The sequence below is a fragment of the Bos mutus genome, chromosome 5 (assembly GCF_027580195.1).
Source record: "Bos mutus isolate GX-2022 chromosome 5, NWIPB_WYAK_1.1, whole genome shotgun sequence".
NCBI classification, from domain to species: Eukaryota; Metazoa; Chordata; class Mammalia; order Artiodactyla; family Bovidae; genus Bos; species Bos mutus.
The window spans coordinates 110,777,690-110,797,371 of NC_091621.1; the positions used below are offsets into that span (position 1 = coordinate 110,777,690).

The 19,682-nt window shown below is 54.1% G+C and overlaps 1 protein-coding gene across 1 annotated transcript; it reads right to left on the reverse strand.

Annotated features, from left to right (window-relative positions):
- Positions 1 to 504: 504 nt before the first annotated feature.
- TUBA8 (tubulin alpha 8) lies at positions 505 to 19,104 on the reverse strand. The gene is made up of 5 exons (XM_070371623.1): positions 18,951 to 19,104; positions 8,669 to 8,891; positions 7,051 to 7,199; positions 4,917 to 5,597; positions 505 to 816 (listed from the first exon to the last, which is right to left on the reverse strand). Exons 1-5 carry the CDS (start codon positions 18,951 to 18,953, stop codon positions 523 to 525), a joined length of 1,350 nt encoding a protein of 449 aa, XP_070227724.1. The 5' UTR covers positions 18,954 to 19,104; the 3' UTR covers positions 505 to 522.
- Positions 19,105 to 19,682: the final 578 nt, after the last annotated feature.

Genomic DNA, 19,682 nt, shown 5'->3' on the forward strand with positions numbered 1-19,682 from the left:
CTTCACACATCCTACCGGTGTCCTCTGACCCCAGAACCTCAGTGTGGCTACGGGCTGCACCTGGGTCTCCACGAGGTCATTTCTGACTCCCCACCCAAACTGCACAGTTCGGTCATAGCACCGAACTGCCTGCGGTGACCCCGCTGCTGTTCTGTGTGTTACAGGGGCAGAAACGCACTCCTGCTTCTCCTCAAGCCCTGACCACAGAGCCACTCCTTTTCCAGAGCCCTCCCAAAGCCCAGGTCTCAACTGCCTGCTTCCCAGCCAGGAGGCTGTGTCTGCGGTGGGGCCAGCAGCATCTAGAATCTTAAATCCTGCCTCGGCCTCCCACCCTGACCCAGAGACAGTGACTCTGGTCTCCTCTGGGGACACAAAGCCGCCATCCCCTTATGAGGGTCTGGCAGAGCTCAGCGTCTGTGTGGGCTCATCACCCACGGGCCCTGGTGTCAGGATCCAGGCTGGGTTAACGTGCTTGGAGGGGTAGCAGGAATAAAGAGACACAGGCAGGAGGAACATCTGTATTTAAAATTCCTCCCCTTCATTCTCTTCTTCAAATGAATCAGTCCCCACTTCCTCATAATCCTTCTCCAGGGCAGCCAGGTCCTCCCGGGCCTCGGAAAACTCGCCTTCTTCCATCCCCTCGCCGACGTACCAGTGCACGAAGGCGCGCTTGGCGTACATGAGGTCGAACTTGTGGTCCAGGCGGGCCCAGGCCTCGGCGATGGCCGTGGTGTTGCTCAGCATGCACACGGCCCGCTGCACCTTGGCCAGGTCTCCTCCGGGGACCACCGTGGGGGGCTGGTAGTTGATGCCCACCTGGGAACAGAGGACCGAAACGCGGTGGTCAGCGGATAACTCAAGCTGGGGCACCCTGGTCATGTAGTGGGGAGGGTACGGGGCAGCAGGCCTGGATGTGATGAGACAGGATCACATCCCCTCTCTGCCCCCACATCACATCACATGTGAAGGTGGGGGGCAGGCAGGTAGAAGTGCATGTGGAAGAGAAAGCAGAAGTAAGGGGACTGGGTGGGGAAATTCGAGGGGGAAGAGCTGACAGAAATGCTCCTAGTGAGAGGGTAACAGGCAGGAAGGCCAGGGGTCTCCAAACAGAGGAAATAGCCTGCAAGTGTCAGACATTTTCGGAGAAGGCAATGGCACCCCACTCCAGTACTCTTGCCTGGAAAATCCCATGGACAGAGGAGCCTGGTGGGCTGCAGTCCATGGGGTCGCGAAGAGTCGGATACGACTGAGTGACTTCACTTTCACTTTTCATTTTCATGGATTGGAGAAGGAAATGGCAACCCACTCCAGTGTTCTTGCCTGGAGAATCCCAGGGACGGGGGAGCCTGGTGGGCTGCCATCTATGGGGTCGCATAGAGTCGGACACGACTGAAGCGACTTAGCAGCAGCAGCAGCAGCAGTCAGACATTTTTATCTCTCAAGCGGCAGGAGGAAACAAACTAGCGATATTTTTTCCCTCTCTATACAAATTTATTAAAAGGAGGTTTCTCTTAAAATACTGTGTTGCCATAATGACACCTGGTTTCGCCTGAAGTTAACTATTCTGAAACCTAGAGATAACCAATGCCTTTTTCTCATGGAAATGTTTGTCTTAAGCTATGCTAATGTGCTATACATTTACCCCAGACTCTGTCTTCAAGTCGGTTCCGCCTCTTGGCTCAGAACCTACTTGACAAACCAGTATGTTATACTCAGATATTGTTCCCCTAATCTATGTAAATGAAACTATTTGTATGGTGGTCTGCCCTTCTTCAAGATTCAAGTTAATCATTTTATGGCCCAGGATAAACCATTTGGTGCCAAGATTATCCCAAAATGCATCTTATGGGTGAGGGGCCTGGTGGCATTCTGAATTTTAAGACATTCGTTTCTTTCATTAACAGACTGCTAGTGACTATATAACATCCAGCTGAAGACTAGCAGGGGGGTACTCTTTCTGCTCCCTTCTGATGCCTATGTCAGAAGCTTTCTCTATCTCCTTTATACTTTAGTAAAACTTTATTACACAAAAGCTCTGAGTGATCAAGCCTCGTCTCTGGCCCCGGATTGAATTCTTCTCCTCCAGGGGCCAAGAATCCCGGCGTCTTTGCGCGATTCAACAACGACCTTCCACTAGGAGACATAAGCAGACAAGTGAGGGTCCGGAATGGGGTCAGGCAGGGGATTGCGCAGTGCCCGGAGATGGAAGTTATTGTGAATTCACTCCTTCCAGGGGAATTTCAGGTTTTCTCTTAGTTATGCTGTCAATAGATTTAGGGCAATTTCTCTGCCAAGGGTGAATTTTGCGTGCGTGAGTGCAGCTCAGTCCTGTTAACTCTTTGTGATACCACGGACTGTAGCCTGGCAGGCTCCTCTGTCCATGGGATTCTCCAGGCAAGAATATTAGAGTGGGTAGCCATTTCCTCCTCCAGGGGATCTCCCTAACCCAGATATCGAATCTGGGTCTCCTGCATTGGTAGGCGGATTCTTTATCACTGAGCCCCTTGGGAAGCCCCACCAAGGGTGAAGGGTGGTGTTTAAAAGATCACAGAGACATCCTCAAGCAATAAATAAGGAGGTGCAAAAGCTTCTGGGGATGGTGTCTGCATCTACCAGGCCCTCTGCCTCTGGGGTGTGAGGCTTCTTGAAGGAAAAGCATGGAAATCTAAGATCTCCCTGGTGGTCCAGGGGTGAAGAATCCACCTGCCAATGCAGAGGACACGGGACGACTCCACATGCCTCGGGGCAACCGACCCGGTGCGCCACGACTGCTGAGGCTGCGCTACAGGCCCCATGCTCTGCAGCAGGAGAAGGCGCTGCAATGAGAAGCCCAGGCACCACAGCTGGAGAGCAGCCCTGGGCCCTCCAAGCTGGTCTGGCCCAGCTGAAGGGGGGCTACCATCCTGGAAATCTCCCTTCTCCCACACACACTCCAAACCAAGAACTCTGGGGACCTGGGAGGGGCCTCAGGTGACCACTGTGACGACACCCACGGGACACTGAGAACCGGGAGCTGCTCCCCAAATGCCTCTCCTGCCTAGGCCACTGGATCTGCACTGCCAATCTCTTAAACTCACAGCTTTAAAATACAAGTCCTCTTGAGAGGCAGAGGTGGGAGTGGCACCAGGCTACAGAGCCAAGGCGGGTGACCCAGAATGGTCTACGGTTCCTCTTAGACGAAAGCGGCATGGTGGGGGTGGAAGTGATGCTACAAGGCGGGTGACCCAGAATGGTCTACCGTTCCTCTTAGACGAAAGCGGCATCGTGGGGGTGGAAGTGACACTGAGACGGGGGCAGAGGATCAAAGTGAGGGGGGAAGGCAGTGCCACATCACGTGCCCGCTGGACCAGCCAGCTGTGCTCCCTCTTCAACAGCAGCAGCCCTGGACCCCTGTCAGTGGGGACAGACATCCTGGGGAGTATGCTACCGCGTGAACTCCAACACCATCCACCCCCATGGCGTGTGCTTTTCTGAAAAGCAGCCAAAGGTTCCAGCACTGCCTTATCCTTCTGGTCATAACCCCGAACTTCAGCTAGAAGTGGAGGGCCGAGGGGACTTTCCTGGTCCAGTGGTTACGACTTCGCCTTCCAATGCAGGGGGTGCCAGTTCGACTCTTGGTTGGGGAGCTAAGATCACACATGGCTCGTGGTCAAAAAACCAGAAATGTAAAACGGAAGCAGTATTGTGACAAATTCAATAAAGACTTTAAAAAATAAATAAAAGGATGAGAGTATGGGGGCATCGCTTTTTTGTTAATTTCTCGACCACCCTTTTTTTGCCTATTTATTTTACTACCAGCTTGTTTTGCTGTTTCTGTTTGAAAGAGAAAATAACAACAACTCAGGGTAAGATCGTGAATGTTTTCACAAGAGTGACCAGAACTGCCACGTTAGGACAGGTGCAGTGCAGAGGAGAGGGTTCCGGCCGAGGGTGGGAGCAGAGCCATGCGGAGGCCACTCGCCCATCAGCGGCTCAGCCAAGAGCCTGGCACGCGGTGCCTCGTTTGCGAAAGTCCCACCAGGGAAAACTGAGACGATGAGCTCATCTCTGTCTCCAGCAACTGGCACAGCCTCCCCTGGTGTTCGGTAAACCCCTGAATTATTAAAGGCCTGCTGGAGGGGACTAGCTAACGTGAACAGTGGCAGTTGCTCTGATGGTGAACTCTGATGAGAGACCCTGGGCAGAGGCAGTTGCCTGTCCAGCCAGGGCAACTCAGAGGGGCAGCTCCCAAGAGCATCCTTGGTCCTGAGAGCTGGGGTCTTCTATCCCCCCAGTGACCCACAGAACGCAGACCTACAACCGGCTCCCAGCTCACTCCTGCTTAGTGGAAACGTCAGGGCTTCATAATGTAAGCGAATCACAGCCATATAATAACCATAAAATTTCTTATCCTTACTCTAAATTGATGAAAACATACAAGGTGAACAATTTTTCAAAACAAACTGGGGAGAAGGACACATGCTTTGTTAGAGGAGGGAACTGCACCTCTTCTCTGGCAACTTGAATAATCCGGTCACTGCATTCTCTGATCTGGGGTCAGATCAGGGCCACCCCCACCCGCTCGGCCCGGTTAGCCCACTTGCACACACTGGCCTCAGTTCTCTCCTGCCAGACCTCTGAGATGCTTACAGACCATCCTGTGGGAGCGGTGGGCCCTCCCCCTTTGCAATACTGCCCCTCCCCTCTTCCAGTAACCGCCCCCCTCCCAGGCTCTCCAGGCCTAAAACAAGCACCTGAACGAATGAATGAATGAATGAAATTAGCATTACACTGGCCTACGCCCCTCTCCCCGTGTTGTCCCAAAGCTCCCTGGAACGCGTGTCAGCCCAGGACCCCAGTCTCCACCCGTTCCTCCCCATCCTTGGTTTCCCTCTGCTTCTCTAGCTGTCTGTCTCCATCGTGTCCCCTGCTCTCACCTTGAAGCCCGTGGGACACCAGTCCACAAACTGGATAGTCCTCTTGGTCTTGATGGCGGCAATGGCGACGTTCACGTCCTTGGGCACCACGTCCCCCCGGTAGAGCATGCAGCAGGCCATGTACTTGCCGTGGCGAGGGTCGCACTTCACCATCTGGCTGTTGGGCTCAAAGCAGGAGCTGGTGATCTCGGCCACGGACAGCTGCTCGTGGTAGGCCTTCTCGGCTGAGATGATGGGCGCGTAGGTGACCAGTGGGAAGTGGATGCGGGGATAGGGCACCAGGTTGGTCTGGAACTCGGTCAGGTCCACGTTGAGGGCGCCGTCAAAGCGCAGGGAGGCCGTGATGGAGGACACGATCTGGCTGATGAGCCGGTTGAGGTTGGTGTACGTGGGCCGCTCGATGTCCAGGTTGCGCCGGCAGATGTCGTAGATGGCTTCGTTGTCCACCATGAAGGCGCAGTCCGAGTGCTCCAGGGTCGTGTGCGTGGTCAGGATGGAGTTGTAAGGCTCTACCACGGCTGTGGAGACCTGGGGGGCCGGGTAGATGGCAAACTCCAGCTTGGACTTCTTGCCGTAGTCCAGGGAAAGCCGCTCCATGAGCAGAGACGTGAAGCCCGAGCCGGTGCCGCCCCCGAAGCTGTGGAAGATGAGGAAGCCCTGCAGGCCCGAGCAGGCATCTGTCTGGGAGAGGAGGACATGGACAAAGCTCTGAGGACACCCTTGCGTGGGCACCGGCAGACGGCCTTCACTGTCCGCCTGCTCCATCCCACAACATTTGCAAGTGGGTGAAATCAAACCGTCCTTGCGGAAGTCAGAAAACACACAGGAGCTGCAGCACTCTTGGGAGGAACGGCTGAAATATGGGGCAGCAAACACGCTCTCGCCTCCAGGTCCACGAAGCTTCCAGCCCAGTGGCCTGTTTGCACCAGGAATGAGGTTCCGAAACCATGGTGGTTAAGGACTTTGCCCCGTGTGGACCCCAGCTCCTTGCCCCTTTCCCTGACCCTGTCCTTTGATTCTGTGGAAACTGCAGGCTTATACAGCCCAGCCCAACCATGCAAGGTGGCTCAGGGTACCAATTTCAGAGGGATAAATGGGTCAGAGACCCTGAGATTTAACATCACCTTTGCCATTTCCCAGCTGTAAATATTCGAGCAAGTTACTGAACCCTCCAGACTCACGTTTCTTCTTAAAGTGCGGACAATAAACACATTCCTCTCATAAATAAGGTTACTGTAATCGTTCAGTGAGAAGTCCTACTGTGATCAGCAAGGACAGTGAGCTCTCACTAGATCTAAGAGAGTTCGCAAGTCATGGAACTTCCCCGCTGGACGTGATCTATGACTGTGTTCAGTTGGATGTTCTGAACTTTGGGGATCGCAAATGACTTTGCGACTGATGACCCCCATGAACTCTGCTCTAAACAGGAAAGGTGAACACGCGAAAACTCGGCACCCTTAGCTCCCAAGTCAAGAGCCCCTGATCAAGCTTGCCTCTCCACTGTACAGATTAGGAATGAGGCTCAAGTAGACAAGTGACTCCCTGAGCTTCCCAGTCAAACCAACCCAGCTCAGATCTTGACTCAGCCACTTTCTAGCTGGGGGACCCAGACCAAGTCACTGAATCACTCAGGCTCTCTATTTCCCCAACTGTAGAGTCCAGGCACAAGATTGCCTTTGTATGGTTGTTTAGGGGATTAAACAAAGGAACGTATGTGACATTTGTAATAGCATCTGTAAAGTGCTGAAATAGATCAACAGTCTTCCTCTTCTCCTCCAAGTTAAATGCCTTGTTAAGTGAAATAAATTCACCTTTTCAACCTGCTCAAAATAAAACAAAAAAATGCTTTGAAACCTGTTGCTGCCATCCAGCAAAGAGTTCCACCTTCCTCACCCCTGGGATTTCTCCCCATCACCACCGCAGAGCATCCATACGTGCTACCAGGCACCAGCCTGGAGGGCAGCCCACATGGCCCAGGAGGAGGAAGGGGCGCCAACCCAGCACATGCCTCTTACAGAACACAAGCAGAAATTCCCAAGTCTCAGGTGTTTATCCTGCAGCCGGGGGCCACGTCCTCCCGCCGGCCTGTCGACCTTGGCGGGCTCTCCAGCTCCCCGCCCTTGCACACACGTACCAGCTTGCGGATGCGGTCCAGCACCAGGTCGATGCTCTCCTTGCCCACCGTGTAGTGGCCCCGGGCATAGTTGTTAGCTGCATCCTCTTTTCCCGTGATCAGCTGCTCCGGATGGAAGAGGTGGCGGTACGTTCCGGCCCGAACCTCATCTACAGAGAGAGGGCGACCATCAGTCTTACCCCTGGTTCCCAGAGGAGACACCCCCTCCCACGAGAACACACGACACCCCTATCTACTAAATTCCACTGAGGTGGAACAGATAACCCCAGAATACATTTGCGAGGCTAAGGGAATTCCAGGGTAACACAGGCTCCAATAGAGCAGTAGCCTGGGACTCAAGCAGCAGTGAGAAACCAGCTGCTCTGCTGGCAGGACCTTAGGGAGCCTTGGGTTTGTTTACAAAGCTGGGCAGATACCAAGTCTGACTGCCCGGACCCCCAAGGCTTCCCTCCAGTTTTTCCTTCATGCTGCAAAATTTACCCCAGAATATAACCACCTTCACTTGCCTCCAGATGCTTCAGGGACACAGGGAAAGATTCAGAATGACCTGCTCCCAGGCTTCCCTGGGATTGTCCCAGCCCTAACTTCCATCTCCAGAGGCAACAATACACATCAGGCATTAGAGATATTTCAGAACAACTTGGAAGCAAAGCTGTGTTCCAGGTTCCAGAAGAGCCAGAGCCCGAGAGTGGTTCCAGTGGCATGGGGGCTCTGCTCACCTCTTAGGCCCACCAAAGTGGACACCCAGCGGACCAGGGTGCCTTAGGCCCCACCGCCATCCCCTCTCCTCTACAGCACCCCTCTGCTCCTCCAGGGAAAGCACCCATCTGTGCAGTGGCCCAGGAAGGTCATCTGTCCTTTCTATATTGGTACAAGTGTCCAAAAGGTGGAGGGCCTGGTGTCTGTGGCTCCAGAAACAGTGCTCAGGCCCTAAAGGCAGTGCCCAGACATCCCTGGGGACTCATCCGTCTTTGCTGGTGAGCAGGCTTTGAAGCTGAGGAAATGCTGATGAAGAGTGTGGACTGAACCAGGGGCGCTGTGGGCTTGGCGGCAGGGAGAACAAGAATCCTGCCTTGACACAAGTCAGTACTCCTGTTTCCCTAAGATCCAGACGAGGTTCACTCTAACCTCCATCAACCTCGGGCTGTAAGAGAAAGTGCCTGCTGCTATTTCGTCTCGTGTGTGAGAGGCTGCAAAGTTACACCAGGCCCACCAGGACAGACTGCAATCAGTGCAGAATTGGAAACATACACTTTGGGAAACTGACTATGTGAGGGCTTCTTATAATTTCTGAAATTACTGGTATTTTTGATTCTTAGTATTTAGTGAACAATCTTGGCAATTTTGGTCTGCCTAAGCAGTTTTGGGGGGAGAGCACCAGGCTGGAGCTTTAATGGAGGAGCAGAGACCTCTGATCCCCACTTGAGACCCCGAGACTGGGGAGGGCTCCAGGAACCAAGAGTCACATAGGGAGGGTGGGGGTCTGGAGGGTCACCCTTCCATGGGGAGGTCAGCCTCCCAAGCCTCCCCAGACACCACGGTGGACCACAGCACCATGGTGGACCACGGCCTCTGCAGCCTGGTGCTGCTCCTGGGCAGGACCCTGGCCCACACTCACCCACCACTGTGGGCTCCAGGTCGACCATGACGGCCCGGGGCACGTGCTTCCCATTGCCGGTCTCGCTGAAGAACGTGGTGAAGGAGTCATCGTCATGGATCTTGCTGGCCTGCGCACCAAAGGTGCCATCGGCCTGGATGCCATGCTCCAGGCAGAAGAGCTCCCAGCAGGCATTGCCGATCTGGACCCCAGCCTGGCCCACGTGGACGGATATGCATTCCCGCTGCAGGCAGAGAGCAGGCCAGTCAGAGCCCCAGCCGGTCTCTGCCCAGGCCCCCAGGCCCAGCCTCTGAGGGCGTGTCCCTCCCTAGCACTTGGCAGGCAGGACACCCTGCCCCTGCCCAGCAGGTGGGCTCTGGGCCCCATGGCATGTGGATCAAGACTCGGTTCCAAGGAAGAACCCCAGCTCCATGGTTTGCTGTGAGGGTGGCTTTCCACGGTTAATCCTTTGTGTCAAGAAAAGGAAAGAGAGGGCCAGCCGCACAGATGAAACAGATGAAATTCCCAACCACAGGTGGACTCCTGCACCGGTGAAGCCGGTCCAAGAAGAACCAGTGAGAACAGCAGAATCCATCCTCGAATCCACCGCTGTGCCTGGTGCACTGATCATGTTCCTCCCTCAGCCAGAGTCTCCCAGACGCTATCTCTCACACACACACGCACACATGCACACGCACACACTTCACATCTCCCCATCACCGAGCAGAGAAACACTCACGGGAAGACTGTGTCTTGGAGTCTGTATCATGGGTGTCATTACTGTTTCATATACAAATGTAGGAATAAGAAAGGGTCAGTACAGGAGCTTCCCTGTGGGTCCCAGCAGTTAAGACTCTGCCCTCCCAATGCAGGGGGCCTGGATTCAATCCCTTGTCAGGGAATTAGATCCCACATGTTGCAACTCACAGCTGGTACAGCCAAATAAATAAATAAATATTTAAAATAAACATTTATTTTTTAAAAAACAGGATCAGCACATCAGCAGAGAAGGGCTGGGAGGGGACAGGCAAGCTAAGTCTCGTCTGTGGCCACCATAACCTATTCCCTCACCCATCAGGCCAAGAGCCAAATAAAGCTGACCTTCAGAGGGTCCTTCTCCGTGTTGTGGTGTGAAGCCACAATTACATGATTGGTTCTGGTACTAACAGCTTAGGATGGGGAGGGGTGCGTGTGTCTCAATGTGTGAAATGATAAATGTGTGGGTGTATGTTTGTAAGAGTGTGATTGTGAGTGTGTTCGAGAGTGGCAGTGTGTATGTGTGTGCAGACGTGAGTGTGTGTGAGTGTGTTATGGTTCTGCTGGGATGGTGTGCCCATCACCCCCCACGCCCCTCCAGGGAAGCTCTGGCCTCACAAGGAGCCTCTGTGCCTGGGACAGAGCTGGGCCGGGAACCATGTGCCTGGTGTGTGGCCTTCTATTCTTATCCATGACCCGAGCTGGCATTTTCCAGCTCCAGGGAAACCAAGCGTGGTGTACAGCCTCCAGAGACCAGGGCTGGGCAAGGGGTGTGGGACTCCTGGGACCCTGGGGCTCTCCCAGTGTGGGTGTGGGGTGGTCAGAGGCATCAGGACCCAGTGCCCTAACGCTGCTGTGCAATGTGCACGCCGGTCTCTGTGTTGTTTGGCCTCCGGGTGTCACAGAGGCCTGGCCAGGAATACAACCGGCCACGTTTCCGTGAGCCTGTTGGACAAGAAAGGGCTTTGCTCACGAATCTTGCCTCTCAAGTTACGAGCTGTGCTGTGTGGGCTGGGCTGAGGTACATAACCTCCCTGCGTGTGAAAAGCACAAGTCACCACAATCACTTCTGCTATGGTCAGCCTTGTCTTCAGCATCATCATCATGCATTTTCATCCCTGTAGCCTTACTCTCCCCCTGGAAGATGCACCCATGGGAAGCCGGAGACCTCAGGCTGCCCCTCCTCCTACAATGAAAGGGCTTCGTCCTAGGGCTCGATTCAGGCCTGAGGAAGCAGGATCCTTCCCCAAGAACCCCCGAATCCAGCAGCTACCAACTGGACCACACTTTCACAGGAAGCCATGGCCTCCTCGGGGGTGGGGCATGTGAGCGAGGGGACCTGGAGAGGCCTGAAAGGAGCTGGTCCCACATGCTGTCCTGTGGCTCCACCCCCAACCATCTCCAGGCGCCCCCCTCCCCTTCCTGGGTGCTCTGGGACTTTCTGGAAGGACGCGGGGGTATTTCAGGAAGATCAAAGGTGAGAGGAGAAGACAGAAGGATCTGAAGTCCTGAAGACCACCAACGTGGGGACGCAGATGTTCACACATCGCTTTAACCTCATGCGAGTCAATACGCCACTCTCTATAGCGGAAATCAGCCTCACACATGGGCACACAACATTCAGGAGGAGGGAGCTGGTTTCCTTGTCAAACTAATTCACAAGAGTAACTGGAGGCATGAGATAGACTCAGAAATAACTGATGGGCCCATAGATGCCTCCAGGGCGGCCTCTCAGCGCCAGTCTCCACCAGCAGAAAGCAGGACTCCCTGGGATGGGGGCGTCCAGGTCTGGGGCAAGGAACACACAAGACGATCCCCTGTGAGGACCTTCTGTAACACCATGGGGAGCCCAAGAGCACAGACCCAGAAAGGGCTCAGAAACCACAAGAGGCTCCCTAGGCCAAAGGTGAAACAACCCGAGGGTCAGAAAGAGGAACAGCAGTAGTCAACGGAAACGGGATGGACACACAAAAATCCACAAGCCCTTCATGTTGTTAAGAAAAAAAGCCCACAGGAGAGAAACGCATCTACCTATCCAAACAGCCCTGTTGATGAGGGAGAGCATTTCTTTTAACAGAAGACAGTGAGCTAGTCAGGGTGGAAGGAATAATACACTAAGAAATATTGCATACAATAGTTTCTAATTATATAGTTGATTTGGACAAGGACTGAAGGGGAACTAGATGTTCACAGAGTGCCAAAGAATCACTGTTACTTACAGGTCACAAGGGGAAGTTAACTTCAATGGTTACCGGCCTCTGACCCTGGGATGGATTGTAACCTCTGACCCTGGGACGGCAGCGAGAAAACCGATAATGCAGTAGGACACGCACACCTCCCAGGAAAGCTTCTTGTCAGCCTTAACAATACTGTATATTAACACATACATATGGAACATAGAAAAATGGTACAGAGGAACCTGTTTGCAGGGCAGGAATAGAGACCCAGATGTAGAGAATGGACGTGTAGACACAAAGGGGGATGGGAGGATGGGACAGATTGAGAGAGCAGCGTTGACACATACACCCTGCCGCGTGTAAAACAGGCAGCAACGGAAAGCTGTCGTACAACCCAGGGCGCTCAGCTAAGGGCCCTGTGATGACCTAGAGGCTGGAACGGGGGATGGGCTGGGAGGGAGGCTCAGGAAGGAGGGGACATATGTGCACATGTAGCTGATTCACTTTGCTGTACAGCAGAAACTAACACAACACGGTAAAGCAATTACACTCCAATAAAAAAATAAAATTTGTTAAAACTTAAATACTCAGCCTTAATGTATTAAACCCTTTATAAGTAGCTCCCACTTTATAGAAAACACAGGGATCCAGGGATAAGAGACACTACGAGCATGAATCCACAAGCTGGTAAGTTCCGCAGGGCAACTGACCCGATCTTCTCAACTCATGAAAATCAAAGGTGAGGGAGGAACGGACCCACATCAAGGGGAACTTAAGAAACATAACATACACACAGCGTGTGTGAATGTTAACTCAATTCTGGTTTGAACAAATCAAAATATTTGAGGGGATAAATAGAGAAACGGATTGATTTTGTTAAGCATGATAATGAAAGTGTAGTTAAGTATCGAAAAGCTCTTATTTTTAGAGTCACTTCTGAAGCATTTAGGGTAAAATGTCATGACATCTACATTTGACTTGACTTCAACAAGCACAGCAGATAAACATGGCAGAAAAATAGCAATGATTAAATCTGGACGACGGGTATGCAGGCGACACGCTGCCATGCTTCTCTGAAGGGTTGACAGCTCTCATGCTGACAACCCAACATTAAAGACAGGAGACAGCGAGGTCCAGGTGAGGCCCGATCGACAAGGGCCATCGACAAGGGTGCGTTGACATAGCAACCCATCGACAAGGGCCAGGCCTGTCCTGTCCCTTTCCACTTCGCCATTCATTCAGCTGGCAATTACCAAGAGCCCAGTTTGTCGGGCAAACAAGGGCTGTAAAGTTACACACGGGAGACTTCCTTGGCAGCCCAGTGGTTAGGACTCAGGTGCTGTCACTGCTGGGGACAAGGGTCCAATTACCGGTTGGGCAACTAAGATCCCGCAAACCACACAGCACAGCCAAAATAAATAAATAAATAAAATAAAGTTACACAAGGAAATCACCAGTGAAATGAAGTTAGGCGAGGCCCCCAGTGCTAACATCTGTGCCCCGTTTGCACCTGCCCTGAGGGGACAAGGATCCCACCCGCTTCTCCAGCGACTCTTACTTGTCACCACCTCCCATTCCTGCCTGGAGGTTCTACACAGAAAAGCCAGGAGCATGTCCAGTGCTGACAGCCTTGGGGGCGGCTCTCATGCCCAAGACAGGTAATCGGGGAGTTTTGTGAGCTCAGAGCCTTCAGAAGCTCGAGCCAGGCCAGCCTCACAGGTCATCTAATACGATTCCCACCCCTTGTTTTACAGATGAAGAGGCTGAGGCTCAGACAGGTAAAGGACAGACTGGGAATTTCACAGCTCTGTAAGGAAAGAGGCTGGGCTGAAATCCAGACCTTCTGACCTCTGCAGAGTCCTCTCCTGGACACCACCCTGGACCCTTGCCTCGTTCTCACTCTTGAGCCCCCAGGGCCCAGGGGCCACACCCCCACACCATCATCAGCCCCCCACGCCCTCATCAGCCCCCCACGCCTACATTGGCCCCCCATGCCCACAGCGGTCCACCATGCCCACAGCAGCCCCCACGCTCACTGCAGCCCAAGCCTGACAGCTGGAGCCCAGGAAAGCTTGTACAACAACACTCCAGACCAGAAAAAGCTCCACTGCAGAGAGAACAGAAGAGAACGGCTTGGTGTGGGCGCCTCAGAAAATAGGCCACCCTTCCTGGAAGGACCTAGCCTGTGCTCAGGGCCTGGTGTTGGGGGGTTGGGGAGAGGCTGGTGTGTGCTGAGGAGGGTGCTGGTGTGTGCTGGGGGGGATGGGGGCTGGTGTGTGTTGAGGCGTGGGGGCAGGCCTAGTGTGTACTGAAGGAGAGGGGGGTGGAGAGAGGTGGGGCAGGGCTGGTGTGCACTGAGAGGGAGAGGGGTGTGCTGACCCAGCAGACGGTATTTACATCAAGTGTTTGCTCCAAACTCATGGTTGGTTCAGATTCCCTCTCTGGCCGGCAGAGCTCAAGCTTTCTTTCTCACACTGTTCCTCCCCCAGTTCTATCCTGACTCTGGGCTCGTAGAGCTGACTCCAGCTCTCTGCTCTTGGGACCCTGTGAGAGGAATGGGGTCCCCTCTCGGCCCAGCAACCCAGGGGGTGAAGGTGAGGGAGATGGAGGGTCTTAACACAGGAGCTCCCTTCCCCAAGCAAAGTATGACACCCCTACCCAGACCTAGTGTTGGGTGACGACAGAAGTGCCCTGCTCTATCCACTCCTGCAGCAGATCTACAGCCAAGTGCACAAGAGGGCATCGAGAGGGGCTGGGCCAACTCCTGCTCACCCTTCAGCATGCTCACTCATCGCCCTCTCCTGTTGGAGGTCTGGAAGCCCCCACACCAGCATGGGCCACCTCCCCTTCAGCACTGTATCGCATGCTCCTAGCTAACGGTTCGCTGTTCGACTTTCCTGGTGGACAGCAAGGAGCCCCTGTTTTCTTGCCAGATTCCCAGCATCGAGTACAGGGCTTGAATGCAGCAGGTGCTCAATAAATTCAGGGGTGACTGGAATGAAAACCCTGCTTAACAAGGAGCGGGTGGCCAGGGCCTGCAAGGCAGTGGATGCTAAAGGAAGAAAAAACAGCTTCTGGCTTGGTTTCCTGGGGGGAGGACTATTTGCAGGCTGCGTGGAAAATTCAGACAGGCTGGTAGGATCTGGGTCATTTCAGCTGGATTTGGAGCAGGAGAATCTAGGGCAGCTCCCACGGACTGCTTAGGCTGTCCGAAGTCTAGGCTGGTGGAGGCCGTGTGCCCATGACCATCCTCCATGGAGAGGGTGCCCAGCTCTGCAGAACAGTAGGAAAAATGTGCTCCAGACTTGACAGTGCTGGTCTAACTCCACGGCCAGAAATCTCTCCTGGTGTCAACCTTACATGATTTCTATTTTAATATTAATTGTTTCCTTTTCATTTGTTCTCAGAGAACTCAGACACGTTAATTGCAGTCCTCTGCAGAAGGAGGCTCTGGAGCTTTAAAAATGGTTTTGAAGTATCACAAGCCAGCAAAACGGGCATATTATCTTGGAAGGGAACTGACAGGCCAGCAGTGAGGGCCAGTGAAAACCCGGGACCAGGCCACATACCCCGACCACCTGTGTGTCAACCCACACGGTTGCCCTCAGGAAGCTTACTCCTAGGCCCACGTACTTCCAGCTGTCAGGCTGGGATGATGAATCATGCCAGGATCCAGGTCAGAGACAACGAGTGAAAAGCAGAGCCAGGGTTCCCGAGGGATGATTAAAGCAAGAACAACATGATTCCTGGGAGGCTGCGTTATCTCTTCTCAAAATCCTTCAATTAGATCATATTTGGACTCAGAGAACAGATAGCAAGCTGGCGACAGCAGGAACAGAGTCGACCTCAGTTAACATCAGGTGAGGACTCAGATGGCCGGCGTCGCAGCCGGGCAGCAACAAGGTACCACAGGCGGCCTGGGGAGCGGCCGGGCCGGTCACAGACTCCCAGACTCTTTAGACACTATGAGGCCAAAGGCCCTTGAGCTTCAGCCGACACTCAGGTCAGGCACAGGAGAGAGCAAGCAAGCTTTAATCAGCCACACGTGGTGCCCACTGTCCTCCCGGTCTCTTCCACACGCAGCTCATCACAGAGAAATTCTAACAGGAAGACGCCAAAGGGGGACGTTGGCCTCAAAGACCACGGAGAGCACTGTGGGTCCCTGGTGGCCAAAGGCAAAAGCAGTGTCCACCCCATCCCAGAGCGCCACATCCTCCCACCCACCCCATCACTAGCCCTGTACATGCCAGCTCTTTCCTTCTCAAAACCTATTTTAACTTCCCCTCTTCCTTTCAAGGTCACTGAGACATCCCTCAGAGAGGACAGAGCGTCACCCCTGGGCTCTGCGTGGGCCCAACCGAAGCCTGGATGCTTCCTATGGACACACTGCCGACGTGCCTAGGGACCTCAGGGGACCCGTACTTAGTGATGGGAAGGGAGAACAGTGCAGTGGCCGCAGCCCCCGCAGGTGCCGAGCTGGAAGACACGCCTGGACTCTGCAGCGCTCAGCCACAACACCTGCACAAGGGAGCCCGCAGAGGCCTGCGGACGCAGAAGCAGTGTCCATCTCACCCCGAACACTCTGCCCTCTAGCCTCTCAGCTCTGCAGGAAGACAGGCTCTTTGTTGCCATCTGATGTCAGTTCCCCCCCAGAATGCACAGGCATGCTGCTAACCCAGGAGGAGAGCAGTGAGCAGGCTGTGCCCTCATCCCCTGTGAGCCACAGACACTTTCTCTGAGGCCTGGAGTCACTGACACCGAGACAGGTGTCACAGCCTTGGCTCCCAGGAGAACTGCTTGCCAGACGGACCCTGGGAGCAGACTGGGATGCTCAGTTACAGGGTTAGTTATAAAATCCTCACTTAGAACCTAAGAAATGCCGAGCCCATCCTCAACATGGGCAGCCTTCCCAGCCCTCCAGAGGGGAGTCCAGACACTGCGGAAGGAAAGTCCTTCTGCACGGGTGGGACTTTGGGGCCGGGTGTGCCCCAAAGTCATCCTAGGGTTTTAGGAACAAGTCAAGGGGTTTTTAAAAAGAGAGCCTGAAACTGGGTCATTTGTAGTGATGTGGATGAACCTAGAGTCTGTCATAGAGTGAAGTCAGTCAGAAAAACAAATATCATATATTAATGCATACATATGGAATCTAGAAAAATGGTACAGATGAACCTATTTGCAGGGCAAGGATAGAGATGCAGACATAGAGGACAGACATGTGGGCATGGGGGTGGAGGGAGGATGGGACAAACTGAGAGTGGAGTACTGACATACGTACACCGCCATACGCAAAACAGACAGCTAGCGGGAAGCTGTGTGCAGCACAGGGAGCTCAGCTCGGCGATGACCTAGAGGGTGGGATGGAAGACGATGGGGGCGGGGAGGCTCAAGAAGGGGGAGATGCATGTATGCATATAGCTGATTCATGTTGTTGTACAGCAGAAACTAACACAACACTGACAAGCAATTACACTCCAAAAAAAGGAAAAAAAGAGGTTCTGTAAGTGTGAAACAGTCAACCAAAAAAATGTCTTCCCATCAAGACAGTGCTGCCCATGTATATAAATGCTCCATATAGAACCTGTTACATAAAATTCAGTGTTTCAAAACAAAGAGTCTCTTTCCAAAACATTCAGCCATAGATTTTCAGTTAAATATCTTTCAGATTCTGTAGCACATTTAAAACAAGGTTTTTACTTTACATTTTTTTATTTGCTAGATATTTTCAGAAACCTGCCTATTGAGTGCACGTTGATGTCTGTTTAGAGAGCTGGATTTGGGTCCTGGGATCCCCTCACTGCAGCTTTTAGGTGAGAATTGGAACACGTAAGAGGCAGCACTCTGAAAATTACACAGCACTAGCTATGTGCTGGATATTATAAATATTAAATATCAGATCTTGAGTGAGCTGCCTGGGATGTGGTTCAGAATAACGGGGGAGGCGGGGGTGGCGGTGGAGTGAATGAAGTAAGACTCATCATTAAGTAGATAATTGTTGAAACTGGTTGAGGCATATACAGGGGTTCATTATAATGCTCTCATTTTGTATATGCTTGGATTTCTCTGCAATGAAAAGGTTAAAATAGTAAAGCTAGGTGGAGCTTTGAAAATTTGAACCATAACCCCTCTTCATTTTGGAGATGAGAAAAACTACTTCAGAGAGATTAAGTGACTTGAAGTCACATAGCTAGCTGCAAAGCCAGGAGCCCAAAACTCCAGAAACCCCTGGCTCTGGGCTCCCTCTATGACCCCTGGCCTCAGGCAGGGGTGGACTCCTCTGGCCACTGTCCCAGTATTCCCTAGGAGCCTGCTCTGGGGAGCAGGCCTGGAGCTCGGATGGGCAGAGCTGGGGCCAGAGCCAGGGGCCCTGGGCACTTTCCAGAATGAGGAGGAGGGAGGTTCTCACCTGTCCTGCTGGCCACTGACACTGGAGGAGGAGTGCCAGGACAGCCTGACCTTGGCCTGCCAGTCAAGCTGACGCCGCCCCCTCCCCCAGTCAATCTTGCCACCCTCCCTGAGCCCCAGACAGCGGGGCCTCCAGCCCACGAGATTTCTGGGTTCTTTGTGTTTTGAGGCATCAGGGTGAAGTGGACTGGCAGCAAATTTTACCCACCCCAGGACTCAGGGGGCGAGGGGAGGGCCTCGGGCTGGTGGGACCTCTCCAGCAAGTGAGATCCCAGTCCCAGAGGAGAGGGAGACAGACAGATGGTGGGGGCACCGCAGCCAGGGTAGGAAAGGAAAGAAGTGGTCTGAAACCCTGTGTGCCAAAGTCCTCTGGCTTTGACCCGCTTGAAAAACTGGGGAGCTGGAAGCAAGTGCCAGGGCCTGGGAAGCTGAGCTGTAGGTGGAAGTGTCCCAGACCCAAGCCAGATGGCCCCGGGGTGGGAAAGAAGGAAGCCCCCAGCGTGGGGCTCTGTCACACTTGGTTGGTGGGACCTGACCCAGTGCCTGGCCCAGCCCCCACCCCCAAGTCGGGAATCCCGGACTGCCTGCCCAACCCCACCCCGCCGGCCCGTCTCCCCCACCGGGCCCCTGAGTTGCCCCACGGTGATGTCTCCGAACCTAACCTCCCCTGGTCCCCTTCTCCTCACCTGCTTGCACAAATCTCCCTTTAGGCGCAACTCGCCCCAGACTCTACTTTCTCTCTAGGAAAAGGCCACTGGCACCAGGTGGGTGTCCCCCCCACCCCCACCCCGGGCGAGGGTATGAACCCCTCGACCTTGAACTGACACCCCTAGAAGACTTCGAGCTCCGCGGACCCAAAGCGCTAGCTGTCAGCCGCGGAGGAGAGCGGCTCTGGGGTGGGCGCCCCCACTCTCTTCCCTCCCCATCCCCGGCCCAGCGTCCCCCGCGCCCCGGCCCCGCAGGCTCACCATCGTGGCCGCTCCAGTAGCCCGTTCGCTCCCGCCTGGGCCTGCCCACCCCAACTGCTCCAGATACAGCCGCCTCCGCTGTTGTGACACCGGGAGGGAGGGTGCCGGGGACAGGCATACTGGGCCAGCAGCTGCCCCGCAGCATCACAGAGCCGGGAGGGAGGGACCGGACAGGTCACAATCGCTCCGCCCCACCGGCCCGCCGGCGGCTCCGACTCCGCCCGCGGAGCAGCGCGCAGGGGTAGGGTGGGGGGCCGGTTCCTGCACTGCGCTCGGCTCGATCATACTTTGTGACCCCAGCTGCCCAGGAAGGAAATGCAAAGTGCTGTTTGAGTTAAGTGTTCACGCTCCCAAACTTTAATCCTCTTCCTGCGGCAGGAAAGGCAGCTGGTTGGGGTTGGGTGCGCGCAGACACCCCCAACCCAGGAGGGGGCGGCAGGTTGGGAGCAGGGCTCTCGGTGGGAGGGACGGGCTCCAAGCTCAGCTCTGGAGCTGCTCATCACCTCGGCTCTGAAGCCCTTGCACCTGCCCCTAGGCTGGCCTGGCTGTTGGGGAATTCACTGAGATAAAGGTGAGACTCTCTCCGACCCACCGCCGCAGGAGGTAACTCTCAGTGCGTCTCTGTTCCCGCTTCTACTCCTCTGTCCCTGGACATCACCCCTCCACCATTATTTTCAAGTCTCTTTCTCCATCCGTTTATCATCTCTCGCTCTTCCTACTTTAAAGTCCAGA